This window comes from Euleptes europaea, chromosome 15 (genome assembly GCF_029931775.1).
Source record: "Euleptes europaea isolate rEulEur1 chromosome 15, rEulEur1.hap1, whole genome shotgun sequence".
Classification (NCBI taxonomy): Eukaryota; Metazoa; Chordata; class Lepidosauria; order Squamata; family Sphaerodactylidae; genus Euleptes; species Euleptes europaea.
Genome location: NC_079326.1, coordinates 31515058 through 31535433, shown reverse-complemented (window position 1 = coordinate 31535433; position 20376 = coordinate 31515058). Strand labels below are relative to the sequence as shown.

At 41.5% G+C, this 20376-nt stretch overlaps 1 protein-coding gene across 12 annotated transcripts in view; it reads right to left on the bottom strand.

The window, feature by feature from the left end:
• Positions 1–19820, bottom strand: part of PKP4 (plakophilin 4) — a 100041-nt gene extending 80221 nt beyond the window's left edge. For all 12 annotated transcript variants that reach the window (XM_056861602.1, XM_056861606.1, XM_056861604.1 and 9 more), the window contains exons 1-2: positions 19690–19820; positions 2779–2891 (exon numbers count right to left, since the gene is read on the bottom strand). In XM_056861602.1, coding sequence (XP_056717580.1) covers positions 2779–2891; positions 19690–19815 — 239 coding nt within the window. In that variant the 5' untranslated portion in view covers positions 19816–19820. The remainder of the gene's footprint in view (positions 1–2778; positions 2892–19689) is intronic.
• Between the last annotated feature and the right edge of the window lie 556 nt (positions 19821–20376).

The following is a 20376-nucleotide window of genomic DNA, read 5'->3' as shown; positions in this document are numbered from 1 at the left end:
CCGGCTCTTTTTCTCATTCTGAACTTAGTCATGTGAAGCAGTGGACATCCTGAAACAGTGGAGGTGGCCATGAGTTGGATTAGGGCCAGGACACTGACATTCAATCTAAATAAATCTAAATTGCACTTGGTTATTAACAAGCCCATGTTGGTCTTCCTGAATCAGCCCTGTTCTAGCTGGAATTGCACTCCCCCGTTAATAAAGACCAAGTTCAAAGCTCAGGGGTGTGCGTTTAAAAATTTGTTCCAGGATTTTAAAGTGGTTTACAACCGATATGAAATCAAAACACAAGCAAAATTCACTAATTATAAAGCTATTAAAATATTATTTAATCTGCAACACATAGTTAAAAAATGAAAACAGTGTACAAGGTCAATCAGCAACTCAGATTAAAAACAGTTCTTTCAATTAAAAGCCCTGGAACCTCCCCCTCCCAAATACCCCACTGCTCAGCAGAATGTCTGTAAAAATGGGGCCAGAGCAATTCCAGAGCTCAGGGAATGCCCTACTATGTTTAGAGGCTTGCAGGGCCTCCTTGCAAGATGGAACATTTAACAGCATTAGGTGATTTACAAAAACCCAAACAGTCAAAACAATTGGTTCTTGTAGGTTATCTGGGCTGTGTAACCGTGGTCTTGGAATTTTCTTTCCTGACGTTTCGCCAGCAACTGTGGCAGGATTAATCCTCTGAAGATGCCTGCCACAGTTGCTGGCGAAACGTCAGGAAAGAAAATTCCAAGACCACGGTTACACAGCCCGGATAAACTACAAGAACCAATGAACTCTGACCGTGAAAGCCTTCGACAATAAGTCAAAACAATATCTAGCATACAGCACTAGACCACCCACAAAAAAGAAGCAAACTATTTCAAGCACCCTTCTACTATTCAATTTAGAAGAAAGCAATAGATTGACAGGATTGCTGCCTCCCCGAAAATGTGACAGCAATCACTCAACACTTCAAGATGCCCTACCCACAAGTCCAACAGTATCAAAGACCACAGGAACGACCAGGGCCTCGAAAATGATGATGCGAAGAGGAGCTACAGAAAACACGACTGACTCCTAAGGCGGCAAAAGAGGAACTGAGGGAGAGGGGCATGTGTGCGCTTGAGTACATGATGGATGGGGCAGGAAAGCCTTCCTGCAATTCCAGTGCACAGCGCCCCTAGAGAACTTTCAGTTTATGACTGATCCAAAGTTGGCCTGCACATGCGCAGTCGCTATGTGGGACTGCACACATCGAAAATGAACCCTACTAACTGTGGTATTTGGAGCCCCGTGGCGCAGAGTGGCAAGCTGCAGTACTGCAGCCCAAGGTCTGCTCACAACCTGAGTTCGATCCCAATGGAAGTTGGTTTCAGGTAGCCAGCTCAAGGTTGACTAAGCCTTCCATCCTTCTGAGTTTGGTAAAATGAGTACCCAGCTTGTGGGGTAAAGGGAAGATGACTGGGGAAGGAACTGGCAAACTACCCTGTAAACAAAGTCTACCTAGTAAACGCTGGGATGTGACATCACCCAACGGGTCAGGAATGACCCAGTGCTTGCACAGGGGACTACCTTTACCTTTAACTGTGGTATTTGGTGTTACAAATCAATACAGAATACCAATACTTGAATATGCTAATTTTATTACTATTTAATGGTACTGGACTTGCATACCGCTCCACCCTTTTGTCCTAAGAAAGCTTGATACACCAGCATTTCTCTTAGTAGGCTGAGCTACTGCAGAGAACAGAACAAAGGCATAAAAATAGGATGAAGAATGGCACTGTTCCTGTTTCATCAGCCTATGTTGTTGATCTTTTTTTTTTGCTGCACTGACAGTCTTAGTATTCAGATTGCTCCCAAAGAAAAGAAAGTTTCATTACGATTCTGAATCTGACTTCATCATACAGTAGCTGATGAGTATCAGTAATAGTTTTTAAACTACGTTATAAAATTCCTTATACCATGGTTCTGTAGAAGTATTTTTCAACTCATCTGTTTTGAAAAGCTAGGAGTTAGTGTGCTCATGTTTTACTAAAAAACTGGTTTATGGGATTTCACTGCAGTCTCATTTTTATGCTGACCGACACCAGAGTAGACTGCATTCCATTAACATTGCTAATGCCACATTGAATTAAATCTTCTCCTTTTAGACAAACTACAGGAACATGCTAGGAGTCCAAAGACCACCACCAGCTCCTCCTGATTTGCACAATAAACAAACTGAAGAAATACTCAAATCCTGGACCACAATGTATCTCCATTAAATTTCTGTGGAAAGTATCTGCAACTTGTGCTATGCAGTGCCTAAACTCTAAACTCTAAACCTGCACTGTGAACTATTAGCATAGTCCTCTTTACCATGTGACATCATGAGATGTAAGCAGAAGCATTTTACCAATATATCTGCTTCCAAATGGAAGTCTGGGAAAGAAGAGATGTGGTAGAATTGCCCTCGCTATGGGGTAAGGACCCTTTGTGGATGACCAGCCTATCACAGAGTTACATTGTGGCAACCTACCACTTAATACATGGTCCAGTCCAGTAAATCACTGAAACACAAAATTGTTACCCACTGTGTTCAGGCAGCCACAAGTTACATAACATCGACATGAACTAACCAGATGCAAACAGTGACATGACAATCACATCTGAATATGCCATGTGATATCCAAACATTTAAAAAGAGAGGAGACCTTTAAGATAATACAGTGAGAATACACACAATTAAAAACTTTATTCAAAGTATTTAGTTGGTTAAAACATCTGGAAGTAACAGGAGGATCATACCTTGTGCTTGCAATGCTTGGTGATTCTGCTCCAAGCCTGCATCTTTCCAACTGGCTGGCAACAATTTGTCTTTCTACCTCAAGCTCTCTGGTGAGCCTTTGAAACTGGAGCTCCTGCAATTCAAAAAGAATTTTTTGAAGATGCTTTTTTTTTAAAGTGCTACAGGAGAGAAAACAAAATTATGTTTGTATATGTTGCAGAGCAAAGAACTGAAAACCACAATATAAACGGCACTAATAAACCATGAATCTTTCCTAGCAGTTCTGACTCATGTGAAAGCACAGAACCTACAAACTGTAGCTTGCAGTCTGGTTGTAACAAACCCTGGTTTGGCACAGTAGCATTTAATTTCCTAGCTTCAAGCAAAGAGTGAGGGAGTACATAAGCCTGAAGATTCCTAAGGCGTGCTTAGCAAAATGGTTATGTGTTAAACACTTTCTTACTGTCCTTAAAGGCTGCTCCAAAGAAAAAGCAGGTGCAACATGTGTTTCCTTAGTCACTGTAAAACTTGCATGTTAGGGTTATATCATGTTTGCATACAGCTGAGGGTGCAGTGGTATGCATACAAAGCTTTGTGGTTGGAAAACAGTCCACATATCGCTAGCATCTTTCACGGAGACATGTACTTTATAGAGCATGTGTGAGTTTCTGCTCAGAGCATATATAATCCGACAGCAACCAACGCTGAAAGTATCTTTGAAATGCCCTTGCATGAGATGAGCAGAAGCCACCCAGGAGACTAGTAACCTGCATGCCTCACCCATATCCATCTGCTCATGTGGACACCTCGCTTGTCCGGCAGCCACCTCTCCCCTGGCTAGATCAGGAAGCCGGGAAACATCGCAACAGACAGAAGGAAGTGTGAAGGAGAGGGGGCAGTAGCTCATGTCACAGGTTATGCCTTGCATGTGAGAGCCTAAGTCCCGCTTCCAGTTAAAGGATTGCAAGGAGGAGGACTGCAGAGGGAACCTTTTTCTGCAGGAGACATGAGAGAGCCAATCTCAGACAACACAGCCAATGCTGTTCTAGTGACTGAGTCAGTATAGGCAGTTCATATACACTCCAGCCTTTGCTCAAGGATTCTCTCTTCACCCACATGCTCTCCTGAGTCATTTGAAGAAGTGTGGCAGACAAGGGAAAAATCCCAGAGGACTTATTCTGTTAGTCTGTCAGAGCAAAACTAAAACGGAATCGTGCAGCTCCTTAAAGTCTGTGATAAAAGCTTTTATGATCTAAGCCAAGGGTACTCAATCTTTGAGTCTACTGGCACCTTTGGAATTCTGACACAGTGCAATGGGCGCAGTCTCAACACGGCTGCCACAAGAGGTGGTGCCAGCCACAAAACATCAGGCAGTGAGGTCATGCATAACTCTAATAGCAACTCACAATGGCAGCGGCAGCACTTAGACCCCCTCAGCAGCTAATAATCTGGCAGCGATACATCTGAGCCGAGCGGTGCGAGAGCCAGGGTTGGACACACCCTGAAGGTGGAGCATGAGCAAAGAATGTGCCCAGCAACAGAACAGATAAGGAAAAAAAGTTACTTTCACAAGGCAATGTTTTGAGTGAGTGGGAGTTGAATAGCTAGCAGCTTCAGCCTCCACTTACAAATCCAGTCTTGCGCAAAGCCATAATATAAGCAAAGGACTCTTTAAACCCTATCATGGTTTAAAGGACTCTTTAAACCCTATACCTATTTAAAGGACTCTTTAAACCCTATACCTATTTAAATCTTCCCCTAATAATGCAGCCCAGTAGCTCATTAAAGTTTTAAAATATCAAGAGATTTATGTGAGTGTTTCATGGGATGTCCGTTGTTGTGAATACAATTGGTAACATCCCATTCACCCCCCTTTCCTCAAACAGGGCTCAAAGTAAGTAGTAATGTTTTGCCTTAAAGGTAAGATAAAGGTCCCCTGTGCAAGCACTGGGTCATTCCTGACCCATGGGGTGACGTCACAACCAGACGTTTACTAGGCAGACTTTGTTTACTTAGGAGTAAACAAGCCTTAGGAGTCCCCAATCTTGTTGAGCGTGTGGGCACTTTTAGCATTTTGAGAACAGAGTAGGAACCACCACAAAACAGCTGCATTTCAAATTGATTGTCTGGAGTCCATCAGGAAATGGCTTCCATAGGGTACTGGGGCCGATCACACAAAGTTGGGACGCTGCAAGCCAATCATTCTCTAGGAAGTCAGTTGTTTCTGGATTCATCTGCTCCAGAGAGGTAGATGAAAGCCAGGATTGGTTCGCTGCCTGGAAAAGAAGCAAACAGGCACCACAAAACCCATTGGAAGGCCATGCCAGATCACTGCCCTAGTCAAATAGACCCTTCTCTCTCTTTTTTTTTAGTTGAAGGGATATCTTTTAATATTTTATTTTTTTGATAATGTATTTATTTACACTTGTATCCCGCCCTCTCCCTGCATAGCAGGGCTCAGGGCAGCTAACAAAATATACACTAACACTTAGAATACACTTTGTTAAAATACCACGATTCACACATTACATCTAAAAACAAAGTAATGGCACTTAAAATCGGAGATCAAACAATCCTCCCCAGCTAAAACACAATACTAGCAGTGGCCAGGGAGCATAACAACCAGCCACAGCCAGATCGTAATCTAAAAGAGCTGGTCAGGGGGCATGGGGGTAGACTGAGTGGCAAAAGCAGAGGGGGCTCTTCACAGACCAGGCCAGCAGTCTGTTTTAGCCCATTTGAACTTTAGCTGTCTTCAATTATGGGCCTGGTGGAACAACTCCATCTTGCAGACCCTAAGCCGGATCTTTTATGGCCTGGGCCTCCTTCAACGGAGAGTTCCACCAGGCAGGGGCCAGAGCCAAAAAGGACCTGGCTGTAATCGAGGACAGCTGGACGGCCTTTAGGCCAGGGACCACCAGTAAATTATCAGAAGACGAATGAAGAGCTCTCTGGGGTGAATATATTGGAGAAGGAGGTCCCAAAAGATATGAAGGTCCCAGAATGTTTAGTGCTTTAAAGGCGAGTACCAGTACCTTTAACTTTATCCAGAAAGCAACTGAGAGCCAGTGCAGCTGCCAGAGCACAGGTTGAATGTGCACTCTTCACAGGGCCCCTGTGAAAAGCCATGCAGGCGCATTCTGGACCTGCGGTAACTTCCAGAACAGGCTCAAAGGCAGCCCTGCGTAGAGCGAGTTACAGTAATCCAGTCTGGAGGTGACCGTCGCATGGATCACTGTGGCTAGGTGAGGGTGGAAGGGGTAAAGCAGAAGTTGCTGAGCCCAACGGAGAAGGAAAAAAAGCTGTCTTGGAAATATCCTTAACTCTGGCTTCTGTTTGCTTTTACTGAAGTATGTGTTAGTTAAGGGTATGCGTTAAGGAGCTGGGCAGGTTTCTTCAAGCAAAGAGTGGACTGCATTGTAGTACAGCACTGGCTCGTCCAAAACAGCATTAAGCTTTCTTGGCCTCTTGGAAGCCAACTAGGCCCCCACTCCTGTGTCCAGACTAAGACTGAAGAATTGTTCTCTTGCTCTGACACACTCATACAACAGCCACGCCAAACACAGCCGCTCTCCTGGAATGTGACCTTTGAGGGGCAGACTCACTGTCTTTTTTGGGGGATGGGGGGAAGAGGCAGGGAGAAAAGCAGCCTTCTGGGGAAGTCAGCCAGCACCCCTTCCTGCTCAGAACCACCACAGCGCATGGCTTCATTAAGATGGCAATAAAGAAGCGAGATCCCTTTTTCTTTAGCAGCTATGAAGCCTATGAATCAGTCAAACAGAAATAAGCAACTATATTTCAGTGCCATAAAATCACCAACATTTCCTGCTTCTACAAATCTGCTTTGAGACAGCAGTTCAGAAGTAGTAGTATTTCAAAACTGTTCCTGCATAAAGTAATGAATTCCACCCACAAAAAACCTTAATAAATCTGAACCTTTTTGCAGCTAAACCCTCAAGGTTTAAGTACTTACGTGGAAATTAATTGACACAATCAACAACCGAAGATCCCTAGAGTTCTAGAAGGCAGCCGTAGGATTAAGCAAGTTCACGCAAGTGACCAAAAGGGTATCATCACAGGTTTAGAGAACTGTTCTGCTCTTGGAGTAACTGGTTCTTTCGTCATAAAATTATTGAGAAATGGAATACAAAAGTAACTCTGAGTTATCTCTAGGTTGGTTTCTTTGTTCACTTTTTTATTTCTCACCAGCTGATTACTTACTGCTTGGTGACTCACAGCACAATTTGTGAACTGTCACTACTGAACAGTACCATATTAAATTTGACAAACTACATAGCTCCATTTGTGCAGTTTGCAATATGATGACTTTCACCCGTGCAAGCTATCAACACTTAAAAGACAGTTGCTAAAGACAACGCAATAAAAGCTACGGTAACATAGTTGTGCTGTGCATAATTGCGCATTAATACTGTAGTAATCTTGACAACAGAACATACACTGCATCATTCAGTCCTCAGATCTTGATATTCTCCACACCTGAATATGTTTTATTCTGTATCTTTTCCTTTAAATTCCAACCACTACATTCCCATCCAATGTTCCACTAGCAACACTGCACACAACTTGCTGACTCTAATTACTATGGAATTTCTTTTCTTAGGTCATCCCCAGAATTCAACCCAGTTTTACATTAATTAAACTGACCATTGCCAATTCAAACAAATTATAGAGGTTGTTCTTCAACTTTAGGAATAGCAGTATCCCTCTACTTTAAAGTTCTCTTTGACAACAACTATATTTTTCTGGTAGACTAGGATCTGGGAGACCCAGGTTCAGATCCTCCCTTTGACATGGAAGCTCACTTGATGACCTTAGGTAGGTTTGGCTGAAAGCATGACTGTCCCAACTGGGTGGCTGCTGTAAGGATAACATAGAGGGGAACGGTTCTTCCAAGATTTTTGGAATATTTTTTGGTAAAATACCCAATAACACTTTGCTTCTATAGATAATTTAATTTTTAAAGTTTTCTGGAATTCAGCATGAATTTTCCAGTATTTTTTTTGTCTTGCTACACGTCCACCATATGATAAAACATGCTGTCCACTTCCTTACATTTCCGTTTACAGTTCTTGTCCATCTTCTCAATATCCTTTGGAGTAATATACCACCAATAAAACATTTTATACTAGTTTTCTCTTAATGTTTGACTGGCTGTAAATTTTATATTTTTCGTCCATGTTTTCCCATTGTTGGAGAGATTTCTTCCTCAAAATTTTGCATCCATTTAACCATACATGTTCTAACTTGTTCTGTTTCTGTATCAGACTGATAGCTTATAAATTCATACTAATAAATATTCTTTTTGCTGTGTTATCACCTTTTCAAATTCAGTCAGTTCCCTTATTATGCCTCTTCCTGTATGAATGTCCTTTTTTAATCTGGAAATTAGTTGAAAATATAGTAGCCATTGTACTTTATGTCTTCATCCTTTATCTTTTGCCAAGACCTAATTTCTGTTTGAAAATTTATCATATCTCCATATGTTATAGTCATTATTTTTTCTCACATTCTTATCATAATATGCCTCTATAAAGGACATTAATGGGGATATTGGAGGACTAACATGTAATTTGTGTTGAAGGTTTTAAATCTGCAAACTGGCATTTATAGGCAAGGTCAGACTTCAGAACAAACAAACATTATACAGCATGTAACAGCCATCCATAAAATAACTTTAATGGATGCTAGAATGTCAGCCATTAAAGTGATTACTTGCAGACATACTGTACTTACGCCTTTGATCATTAAAATACAGTAACTACATATTCCTGCACCAAACACACACACACACACACAAAGGGCAAGTGCTTTTCTAAGAATCTTCATTTTGAGGCACAAAACCACATTTCAAATTGTTTTTCCCCGATGCCCCTCAACTCTGTCCCACAAAAGATCTAATGCCAACGTATTACTGTGCTTGCAGTACATCTTGTCTTTTGATGGACTTTGAAATGAATAAAAAGTAAACCTCACCGACATATAACCAAACTGGTTCTTTTTATTATAAGATCAGGAAAAGGAGCTTCTTATAGGAGAAAAAAATAGTTACAAACCTCTTAACGTAAACAGCACAGGTCACTACCACTACGTGCTACTTGAAGACTGAACATCTAAAATTAATTTTGGTTTTATGGCAACTATTAGTTTTTTCACTGTCATGCCAGAAATATCCTAATATGTTTAATAGCAAATTATACGCATAAGCTCATACCCGTCACTGTAGCAAAAAAAAATGTGATTCTAAATATAAAATGGGAATACAGTGCTAGGGTGCTACTGCCACAATGAGACTTGGGATGGCCTGGCCCCTCCAAATCCCTCCAGGCCCTCTGCTCCAAGTTGTCAACTTTTATTAAGAAAATGAAAATAAAAACCCGTCAGTAGCTCTTTAACTAAAAGGAAAAGCTATGACTCCCAGTGAGTCCGAGTAGAGGCATCCCAGGAGCTTGTCCTTTGGACAGAGCTCTGCTGTAGTCACTTCGATGTCTAAAGAACGCGCCACCTGGACCATCTGTTCTCCATACATTTTAAAGTCTTCTGTTGGTGGCACCATGGAGGTAACAATGACTCTCATTGCGGACAAATACCTCCAACATGCTTCGACTGGGCCAGATCCAAAACCATTTCCACTCTAATCTGCTTTCTTCCAACTGAACAGTGGTATGCAATATGCTTGCCTCCTGATTCCACTATCCATGCCTATTATCAACCTGTACACTGGCTGGCTAAATTCCATACATTGCAAGTGGCATTGCTTCACATTTCTAATATAGATGTGGTCTCACACACCTATAATCCCCCTTGCCAGTTTATTAATCTTCCAAGTCTTGCAGGAATATGTTAACATATTACAACTGGCCTAGTGTCACATCTACTCTCAAACATTATGGTACCTTAAATGCTTGTTCTTCAATTGGCTGACATAAACTGGCTTTATCAGTAGAAACTTGGCTTCCCAAATGACAAATTTACCACTCCAGTTAATTACCCTGCCCATTAGTCTCAAATTTACCAGAGTTACATTTGACCTTCAACCACTTTCTCAATTATTTCTTTCCCTTACTAGGGAATCTTTTTAACTTTTAAAAGCAGCTTTCAGGCACATTTCAGTTCCCCAACCTTTGAGACAAAATGATTTATGGTGATCAAATGAATGCCAGTAAGCAGTAAATTTGGAATTGCCATACCAATGCTCGAGAAACTAAACATTAACTGAAAATGGCTATCAGTCTTGCAGCTTAATACAGCTATATTGCCTACCCATTGTAAACGTTTTTATCCACAATATAATTGACATAGTATAAGGTACTGGGACCCTATTAAAAAAACGGGTGTGAAATTATACACAAGTAAACAAATACCCTTTTAAAGGTATACATGTTCATCTGCTATGTGTGGAAGCAGCTACAAAATGAAACCAGTAATTAGTACACAAATTGGAGCATGTGGAATGCAAGGTGCATGGTTCTTTCCCCCTAAAACACACACTTTTGAAAAATGCACAAAAGTATCTGAAAATGAAATCAAGGCCTGACCTCACTGCAATTCTATTAAAAGCCTTTTGTTAAGGGGGAAGGGGTAAGATTCAGTTTAGATAACACCAAACAGTCTATTTGACGGTATGTGTTACAATTCCATTTATTCGTTTTATAACCTTCATTATGGACATTTGATTTAAAAATTCAATGTCTCCATTAAACAAAGGATCAATGTGGACAAGATAAGCTTTCATGATGAACACAGCCAACTCCATTTCAGGAAGTGCTGACCAATAAGATGAAGTATTTAAGCAGCACAAAGAATGCATTTAGCAGATAACAGAAATTATTCTTTTGTATTGGCAGAAATTAAGAGGAATTAATCTTTAAAAGGTACCTTACTTTAAAGAACCAGTTGTCTGGAAATCTCATTATTTCCTACAGAACCCTATATTGCTACTTTTCCCCCTCTATAAATTACCCAGAATGCTATGAGGAGAGGAAAGGATAGGCCGTGACAGCAGAAAGAATGCCGTCTCTGCAACAATAAGAACTAAATTCAGAGCTGATCACCTAAATCCATCATAGAATAACTGAATTGCCTCAATGTACTATTTCCCTCCCACTTGTATTTGTTAAAACAACACACATACACACTGTGAAGTTTCTGTCCTCACGATGCTAGGCCAAGAGGCATTTAACATTAACAACTGTCATTCTGCAAAGAGGTTATTATGGGAGAATTCTACTTCAGGCTCCTTCCTCGTAAGAGAAGTGCTTTCAAAGTAAAGTACGCCTTTCTCCCAACACCCATTGCCCTGCTGCAAAACAGCCAGTTTACACATTGCAGGAAATGCCTTGGGAGGATCCAAAGGGTTGGATCTGGTAATTAAGTCAACGGAAGGCACTGATGGAGGCAGATCTTCCCCTTGATCCCCTCCCCTCAATTCTGCTCTGCTGCCAGAAGGGAAACCAGGGTTGTTTTGTGTCCCCCCCCCCACCCCCAATCAGCATGGCTAATAGTCCATGGGGATCCCAGGGAAAGGTGATTCCCAGAATTTTAAAGGACTCCTCAGGGAAGGAAGATGTTGGGGTCTCTGGCTCAAAACACTTCAAAACAGTGAAAGTTAATTTTGAGGAATCAGCGCAAGCGTCAGCACATGTTAATTACACTAGTAATCGTAATTTATTGTTACGGCCATTGGTCAGCATAAAATAACTAAGCAATAAAGGTACCTATATAACATTAATTAAAAATAGAAGGAAAAAGGAAAAAGAAAAATAACATGGCCTAAAATAAACTGAATACATTATCAGCATAATAAAGTACCAAATAAACATTGCACATTGTACATCACCCGTCGCTCATCATCTGATGAATCACTAATAATATAACCCATTTTGAACATTCCTTTTGTTAATTACACTAATAATACTGGATTGGGGAGGTGGGGTAAATGTGATACATGGAAATGCTAATATAGGCCTAATGCATGGTTTGGAGGAGACTGAAGCTGGACATCTTCTGTCTCACTAACACATCTGTCCTACAATACAAAAATAATAATTTAATAGGCAACTCCTTTTTATCAACAGTAATCTATTAATAATAGCTATCCTTGATCATGAAGATGAATGCCGATACCTTAGCACACTTGTAATACAGGTCTTATTCCGGAAACATAGGTATAAACCAGCAACTGCAATTGCTGAAATTTTCCTATAATGTTTGTATGTGGGGTGTGTGTGCTGTTGTTTGCATTCAGAATAAGCTGCTGGAGGCAGAGCAAAGACTTTCCTTTTATGATAAACAGGAACCTCAAAGCTCAGTGGGTGTCATTCCTTTAGCTTGCCAATGTAGCAGCTCATTTGCTGATAACCATAGTATTTACATATTTACATACAGAAGCAGCCATTCCACAGATCTATGATTTTACTCCTACAGGCAGATATTTAGGATATTCTAGTATTAAATACAAAACACAATGGTCAAAATTTTGCCCTTGTCTCTCAAAAATGAATATTCAGGGTAGCACTAGGAGGTGGGGGGATATGGAGAGGATGAGCTATATCTATTTTCTTTACAATATTCATAAACCTTATGAAACAGACTACTGCTTTATTGGAAAGCTAATGTTATAACGGATTTTTTTGGTCATCGAAACTGCCACAGGATTCCCCCCCACCCCAAAAAAGAAAGACTTATTCTATTCTAGAACGGTTTTTGATGTTATTTTGGTGAAAAGATGACATTCAACAGTTAAGGTATTTTCAACATTACATTACATTACATGTTGGCAATTTCTAGTCTGTCATTCACAGCATTAAAAACAGAAAACCTCCCTCTTGGCTTACTGTCCTATATGTTAATTTTGATTTACTAGAGAGTAAGTATCTTGTAAAGGTCCCCTGTTTAAGCACCGGGTCATTCCTGACCCATCCCGACGTTTTCTAGGCAGACTTTGTTTATGGGGTGGTTTTCCAGTGCCTTCCCCAGTCATCTTTCCTTTACCCCCAGCAAGCTGGGTACTCATTTGACCAACCTCGGAAGGATGGAAGGCTGAGTCAACCTTGAGCCGGCTACCTGAAACCGACTTCCGTCAAGATCGAACTCAGGTCGTGAGCAAAGCTTTGGACTGCATCACTGCAGCTTACCACTCTGCGCCAAGGAGCCCCATGCTTGCTGGGGGTAAAGGAAAGATGACTGGGGAAGGCACTGGAAAACCACCCCATAAACAAAGTCTGCCTAGAAAACGTCGGGATGTGATGTCACCCCATGGGTCAGGAATGACCCGGTGCTTACACAGGGGACCTTTACAAGATACTTACTCTCTAGTAAATCAAAATTAACATATAGGACAGTAAGCCAAGAGGGAGGTTTTCTGTTTTTAATGCTGTGAATGACAGACTAAAAATTGCCAATATGTAATGTAATGTTGAAAATACCTTCACTGTTGAATGTCACCCTTTCACCAAAATAACATCAAAAACCGTTCTAGAATAGAATAAGTCTTCCTTTTTTGGGGTGGGGGGCCTTTACCTTTACGTATCTTGTGGGACGAATAGGATTTTAAATGTTAGCCTATACATTTGTAAAGGGTTTTTATTTAACTGTATAGTTCACTGGTTGTTAGCCGCCCTGAGCCTAACTTTGGTTGGGAAGGGTGGGGCTAAAAAACCAAACAATAAATAAACAATAAAAAACCCAAACCAATAAATAAAAGAGGGAAGATTAAAAGGTAAACTTCATAGGCTAAGCATTTTTTTTTTTAATTTTACCCTGCACTCCTTTCAATTCCTGTTGTGAGATTTTATTCGCAGTTTCATTGTGTTTCTATTCTTCCAGTTTTACTCCTGTTAGAAGACGTATATTTACATAAAACGTTTACATAGTCACCTCCAAAGTTGTTCAAATAGGTAAGGCGCAGCCGCCTTAATTACTTTGCAAACAGAAGTCCATTATAAATAAGAATTATCAACATAAAAAGGACGCTCAAGAAGCAAAAAATAAAACACTGAAGCCTCAGTTTGAGCTGAATAAAGTGTACATAATTGTATTGGAAAACATTCAACTCTGGGCCCTCTGCCATACAGGAAGAAGTGTTTAATTACCCAACACTGACACAGTAATATCAACAGAAGACTGAATCTTTAAAAACTGCATGTGATTTCTTAATGCCCTCAATTCTGTCTCTTCCAAGGAAGAGACAAGGCTCCCTGTTCATCTGAAACTGACTCATGTGCCCTGAAGGACAAGTTTTGGGAATACTAGCTGCTATTTCGAAATTTGTACTCTTAACAGGAAGGAACAGCTTCCCCCTTCGTAGGTATTCAGCTCAATGCATTTATTCAAATGGACACGCTTTACCAAGGAGAGGCGGAACATTAAGTTTTAAATTAACCAGACATTAGCCAAGTAGCTACCAGTTCTTTCCTGTTACCTAATAATTTTCTCTTGTTAAAAGCAATTACATCTGCGCCTCTGCTTGACAGGTTCACCAGCAACAAATAGTTTATGACAAAGTGACTATTGGAAGGGAATCTTACGGCCAGTGAGCAGTAATATTCTGCCTGTCAAGAAACGATCCCAGCGCAGAGATGACCTTCAGGAATAAACTACAATGAGCACCTTTCCTGGCTGGAACCTCACAGGAGAGAGTAGTGTTGAGGCTATTCATGCTACAGGACTATACAATTTAAAGGTTTATTTCTATTCTTTCTATTAGGAGCCCCGTGGCACAGAGTGGTAAGCTGCCGTACTGCAGTCCAAGCTCTGCTCACGACCTGAGTTCGGTCCCAACGGAAGTCTGGGGGTTACCGCACTTGTATTCCCAGTGATGTATTAAGAGTTTGAAAATGTTATAAAAAATACTGTTTGCACTTTGTTTGGCCCCTTTAGTTGTGAAGACGTCCCAACCATTTATAAGGCGTGGTATCCAAAAACCCTTTTAAAGCGATGTTTTTTACAACATTTTCAAACTCTTAATACATCGCTGGGAATACAAAGTACGGTAACCCCTTCTGTTTCAGGTAGCTGGCTCAAGGTTGACTCAGCCTTCCATCCTTCCGAGGTCGGTAAAATGAGTACCCAGCTTGCTGGGGGTAAAGGGAAGAAGACTGGGGAAGGTAATGGCAAACCACCCCATATATATATAGTCTGCCTAGTAAACATCGGGATGTGATGTCACCCCATGGGTCAGGAATGACCCGGTGCTTGCATAGGGGTCTACCTTTACCTTTTCCTATTCTGAATATGCTTGTGGAAGAGAAACGGTAGACAGAACCACAGCTCAACTTCTGTACTATGTAAACAAGCACAAGGGACAGGTCCCACATACCTCTGCGCAAACGTTTTTCAGCTGAGGGGAAGAGAGAAGTATCCAGACAGAAACTCATCAGGTGCAGCGTGGGCAAACATTTGGTACACACTTATCTGATGAATTTGGCTGATGCCAAGCCTCTTTGGGGGAAGATGTAGAATTCTCTGAAAGTCTTAGTGAACAGATGGTTTGAAAGCCAGGCATGTTGTAGACTGTGGATATCCCAAGACAGACCAGTGTCTTGTGAACGGTTACCTAAATTCCAGTCCCCACTCCAGCCAGGACATTTTCTGGGTGACCTTGGGTCAGCCATACACTCAGCCTAACCTAACCCCTCACAGGGCTGTTGTAGATAGGGTTGCCAACCTCCAGGTACTAAATGGAGATCTCCTGCTATTACAACTGATCTCCAGCCGATAGAGATCCGTTCACCTGGAGAAAATGGCCGGTTTGGCCATTGGACTCTATGGCATTGAAGTCTCTCCCCTCTCCAAACCCCGCCCTTCTCAGGCTCCGCCCCAAAAACCTCCCACTGGTAGGGAAGAGGGACCTGGCAACCCTATGTAAAGATAACATGGAAAAAAGAAGACAAATATAAGCTGCTTTAGATCCCCCAGTGAGGAGAAAAGTGGGGTACAAGTGAAGCAAATATATAAACTTAAACCTAAATATTTACAGCTTAACGTTCGTTAACCCAGTTGGTTCTTGCATAATTTTATTGGAACTGAAGGGCATGTGTGGATTTACGCAACTTAAGTATTGTAGCTGATCGACTGCAAATAACAGTCCCTTCTATACTTTCTGAGAAGCTAGGATCCCATAGGGATGTCAAACATATGCCCTAGGTATCGGACCCAGCCCCTTGAGAGCTCTTATCCCGCCTGGGAGCCAGCCGAGGCACCCACCCCCCTCCAGTCCCAATCTGGGCTGGCGAACCAGCTGTGGGCTCACCAGCTGAGGCAACCACCACTCCCCCGCTCCCAATCTGGGCTGGTGAGGCATGGCCCCACCCGACCAAGATGTATTTATGTCATATCCTGCCCTCGTAACAAAAGAGTTCAACACCCCAACCGTAGAACATACAGGGATACTGGTTTAAAATAAGTGGGAAATCCAGGAAGATGTTAGGAAAGGGGGTGGGAAACATAAATCAAATGTTACCAAGCAAGTCAATCAGAATTTCACACAAATCAGCAACGCTGGATAAAACCACCTGAAACGAGGAGCATCTCAGGTCCCCATATTGCTAGAAATGGCATTTGAAGTGGAGGCTGCAGCCACTTCAAGTTTCATTTTTGGAAGTGTGTACTTCCAAAAGAGCAAAATAGTACAGCTGAGAGATCGCAACCAAAGGCTACCAGTGCTGGGAAAAGAAGCCTAAAACCAACCAAGGAATGTCTGCATGTCACTGCAAGAAGCAAAATCCAGATAATAACATTTATGAGGGCCAAACAAAATGACAAAAACAACAACAACACTGTGCAAGCTTCTGAGCTCAAAAGAACTCTTCATAAGACTAGGCATTACAATATTTAAAAAGCAAAGTGCAAAAAAAGAAAAAAAGACAGATTTTCCAGATCAAGATCTTAAGACCCTTGTTTGGCAGCCTTGGGTATTAAGTACTGACAGGATCATGGGCTCTAGTTTAACTGTTGTATTAGGTTGCAGCATTTGCATTCTGGGAAGAAGGAAGGAATGGAAGGCCATCTCATTTGGAAAAAAAACACACAGTGTCCAGCAAGGTCCAAATGATACATGTCACTCCAGGTGACAGCCATTTTTCTTTAGGGCATACGTTCCATGAAGGAGGTACCCACCAGAAATGTTCAGAATAATTTGCCCTTAATTCAATATAAAATTTAATTGGGGTGTTTGCAGTACAATTATTTTACTAATGCTCAATTGATTTTGACAGAAGGAGCAAGGGTGAATCATCCCAGGAACTTTTTTTGTAAAAATAAATGAATAAAATGGAAGCTGTAAAGGAGATATTGAAGGATCTGTGAGCAAGCAACTGGCCTTGCAAACACCGCTTCTAGTTCACAAATAAACTGGAACCCGAGTCAGATTACGTCCCTCGCAAGACAGATCCTCTGTAACAAATTTCACATGGATGGTACAAAGTGGAATCGAATGAAGAATCAAATCTTTAGACATACAATAAGGACACTCTTCCCCCCATCCCCCATGATTTAGTAGGGGGGAAAGAATGTTGGACATATTGCGACATTATACCGATAAAAATTATTATTGCTCTAAGGGCCAGAAGCCAAGTGACTGGTACTTCCTTCTTGGGAGGGAGGTGGGCATCCTACTCATCATCATCATGGCTGTATTAACAACCGACATTCAATAAAAGGCATGTTTCAGTTGTGTAATTTCAGCAGAAAACCCTCCTATCTAACAATGTTCCTCCCGCATTTGTACATACAGACTGTTTATCTACAGTTGTCAGTGCTCTTGTGGGCTAAATATAGGATATGAAGCACTGACAAACCCCTGTGCTCAGTTCAGCTCCTCTGTTCACAATTCAGTTGGCTTAGGGTTGCTAGCTGAACAGCAGCAGCCAAAAGGAGACCTTTGGTGGTGGTGTGGGGAATGATGTTGCATGAAGTGCAATGTCCTGATATCACTTCTGGTTTGTACCAGTGACATCATGATATCCTAGGAATTTCCTCATCTCTATGGGGAAAACAAATAAGACAACCAAATATGCCAATCAGATCACATTAGAGAATCAGAACGTTTCCCAGAAAAAATTCTGCTTCAAGCTCACATCCATGCTTCCATCTCCAGCTATCAGCCACCGAAATCAAGGCCTTTGGAAGGAGGAGCAGCAACAGACAGGCAGCTTTCCATCATAGATGCAACCCTTACTGAATACCCCTGCCCTGTATAACATCTTAATTGGTCCTTATTTCAGTGCTGTTAGCTACTTTGGAGCAAAATGTTTGGATTAAGGAGTGGAGTAAAACATACAAATGTTACCACAAATTACTACTAGACCAGCTACTGGAGCATATAAAGAAAATTAAAAACCGTAGGTACTACTATAAAGTATTCATTGGTGAAAGGACAGTCTGGTGTCCTTTGCTAACTTTCTCTTCAAACTTCACAGATAATGGTGCCATTTTTATGGGAATGTAATTTTCCTAGGAAATTATTAGCTGCACCAAGTCTTAGATTTACTTTCATATTGAAGATGATGAGTATATTATCTTCACCTGTGATGCATTTTTTAAAAACCCAATTTATATTACCTGCAATATTTGGCTTTCTTTCAGTCATGCTGTTCACTGATAGCCAGATCATGTAGTGGTTAGAATGTTAGACTGGGATCTGAGAGCCACGTTTGAATCCCTACTCTGATATGGAGGCTCGTGGGTGATCCTGGGCCAGTCGCACACTCTCAGCATAACCTACCTCACAGGGCTGTTGTTGCAAGGATAAAATGGAGGAGATTGGAACAACATAAGAAGGTTTTGGTCCCCATTGGAGAGACAGGCAGGATATAAGCAAAGTTAAAATAAAATAAAATATAAAATAAATATTTGCCTGGCATGAACAACAACTGTCTTTGGACAAGTACAAGAATTGAACCTGTGAGAGCCAAAATGTGTGTGTGTAAAGTACCGTCAAGTCGCAGCTGACTTATGGCAACCCCTTATGAGGTTTTCATGGCAAGAGACTAAAAGAGGTGGTTTGCCAGTGCCCTCCCCTGTATAGCAACCCTGGACTTCCTTGGTGGTCTCCCATCCAAATACTAACCAGGGCTGACCCTGCTTAGCTTCTGAGATCTGACAAGATCAGGCTAGCCTGGGCCATCCAGGTCAGGGCACGAGAGCCAAAATACAACTTCCTAAATCCAAACTTTTTTCTAACAGAGCAGTTCCTCAGTGGAACAGGCTTCTTCAGGAGGTGGTAAGGGCTCTTTCCCCGAAGGTTTTTAAGCAGAGGCTAGATGGCCATCTGTCAGCAATGCTGATTCTATGACCTTAGGCAGTTCATGAGAGGGAGGGCATCTTGGCCATCTTTTGGGCATGGAGTAGGGATCGCTGGGTGTGTGTGGGGGAGGTAGTTGTGAATTTCCTGCATTGTGCAGGGGGTTGGACTAGATGACCCTGCTGGTCCCTTCCAACTCTATCATTCCACTATGTTCAGCCTCTATTACAGGGGTCCCCAGCCTTTTTGAGCCTCCAATCCTATTATCAGGGCATCATATCTGACTAAGTCAAAAGCTTTGCAGATTCCCTATCAAGTATACCTGTCTGCTAAAATGGTGACTTTGCCAAAGAAAACAGGGAAGCCAGTCTTGGTAATTATTACCCACTCCCCCGAATATCAATGCAGACTGCGGCAATCACTTAATTTTCAACTACTCTGTAAGCATCAAAACATTCTATCTTGTGACTGAATACATTCCGCAGCAGAGATTAATCCGCAGTCACATTAACAGGACTGACTGTAGCTTATCGATGCTTATGGGCAATGCTTTTTAATAGTAAGATGCTATATAAATAGGTAGGCTGTGCCAAGACCACCCAATTAGGACGTCCCTTTTAAGCTTGCTCACACGTGAAGCCTCAGATAGGTTTTTTTTTTTTTTAAATACCTGTTCTTTTACAGAAGCCAGAATAGTGGTAGCAGTAGCCTCTGTTTCCATGCCCGTGCTTGTGGAAGATTCCTGGGGATTCTGCTGCAGCCCTTCCTCCAAGGGGGTCTGCTCAGGAGCTGGCATGTTGCCTATAAAAAGAAAATTAGTTTGATAGTTGGGGTTTGTTCATTCAGTTGACTTCTTGCTTTTTAGTTATTACCTGAAATATTCGTGCCCCACCTTTCCCGTCTATAAGCCAGAACTAGCTTATACCAAGTTCAAATACCATACCAAAAAAAAAAAAAAAACCCAATTTAAAAACAATTTCCAAGCTCTCTGCAACAAAATCCCATTACAATTAATTATATGACATCTGGAACAAGACAGTCCTACAGTGCCTTCCATAAGTGATGGGATACTGAGCAAGGTCCACTGAGAAAATCGAAGCTGGTGTACAGGTTCATATCAAAAGAGTGAGTCTTCATTAATACACTACAAACCCCTAAAAATTCCATAGAATGTTTGGGGTCTTTGAAAACAAGAGGGGAAGTTGCTACTCTTATACCACTTAACAGGTTAGAAAAGTACCATTATGTCAAAAAATGCTCTCATGGGGAACTGTGGACTAGAACGAAAGATTTCTCTTTTATACCAAACGTTCACAAGCAAATAACTCGATATCTTCATTATGTGCAAAACAAGTTT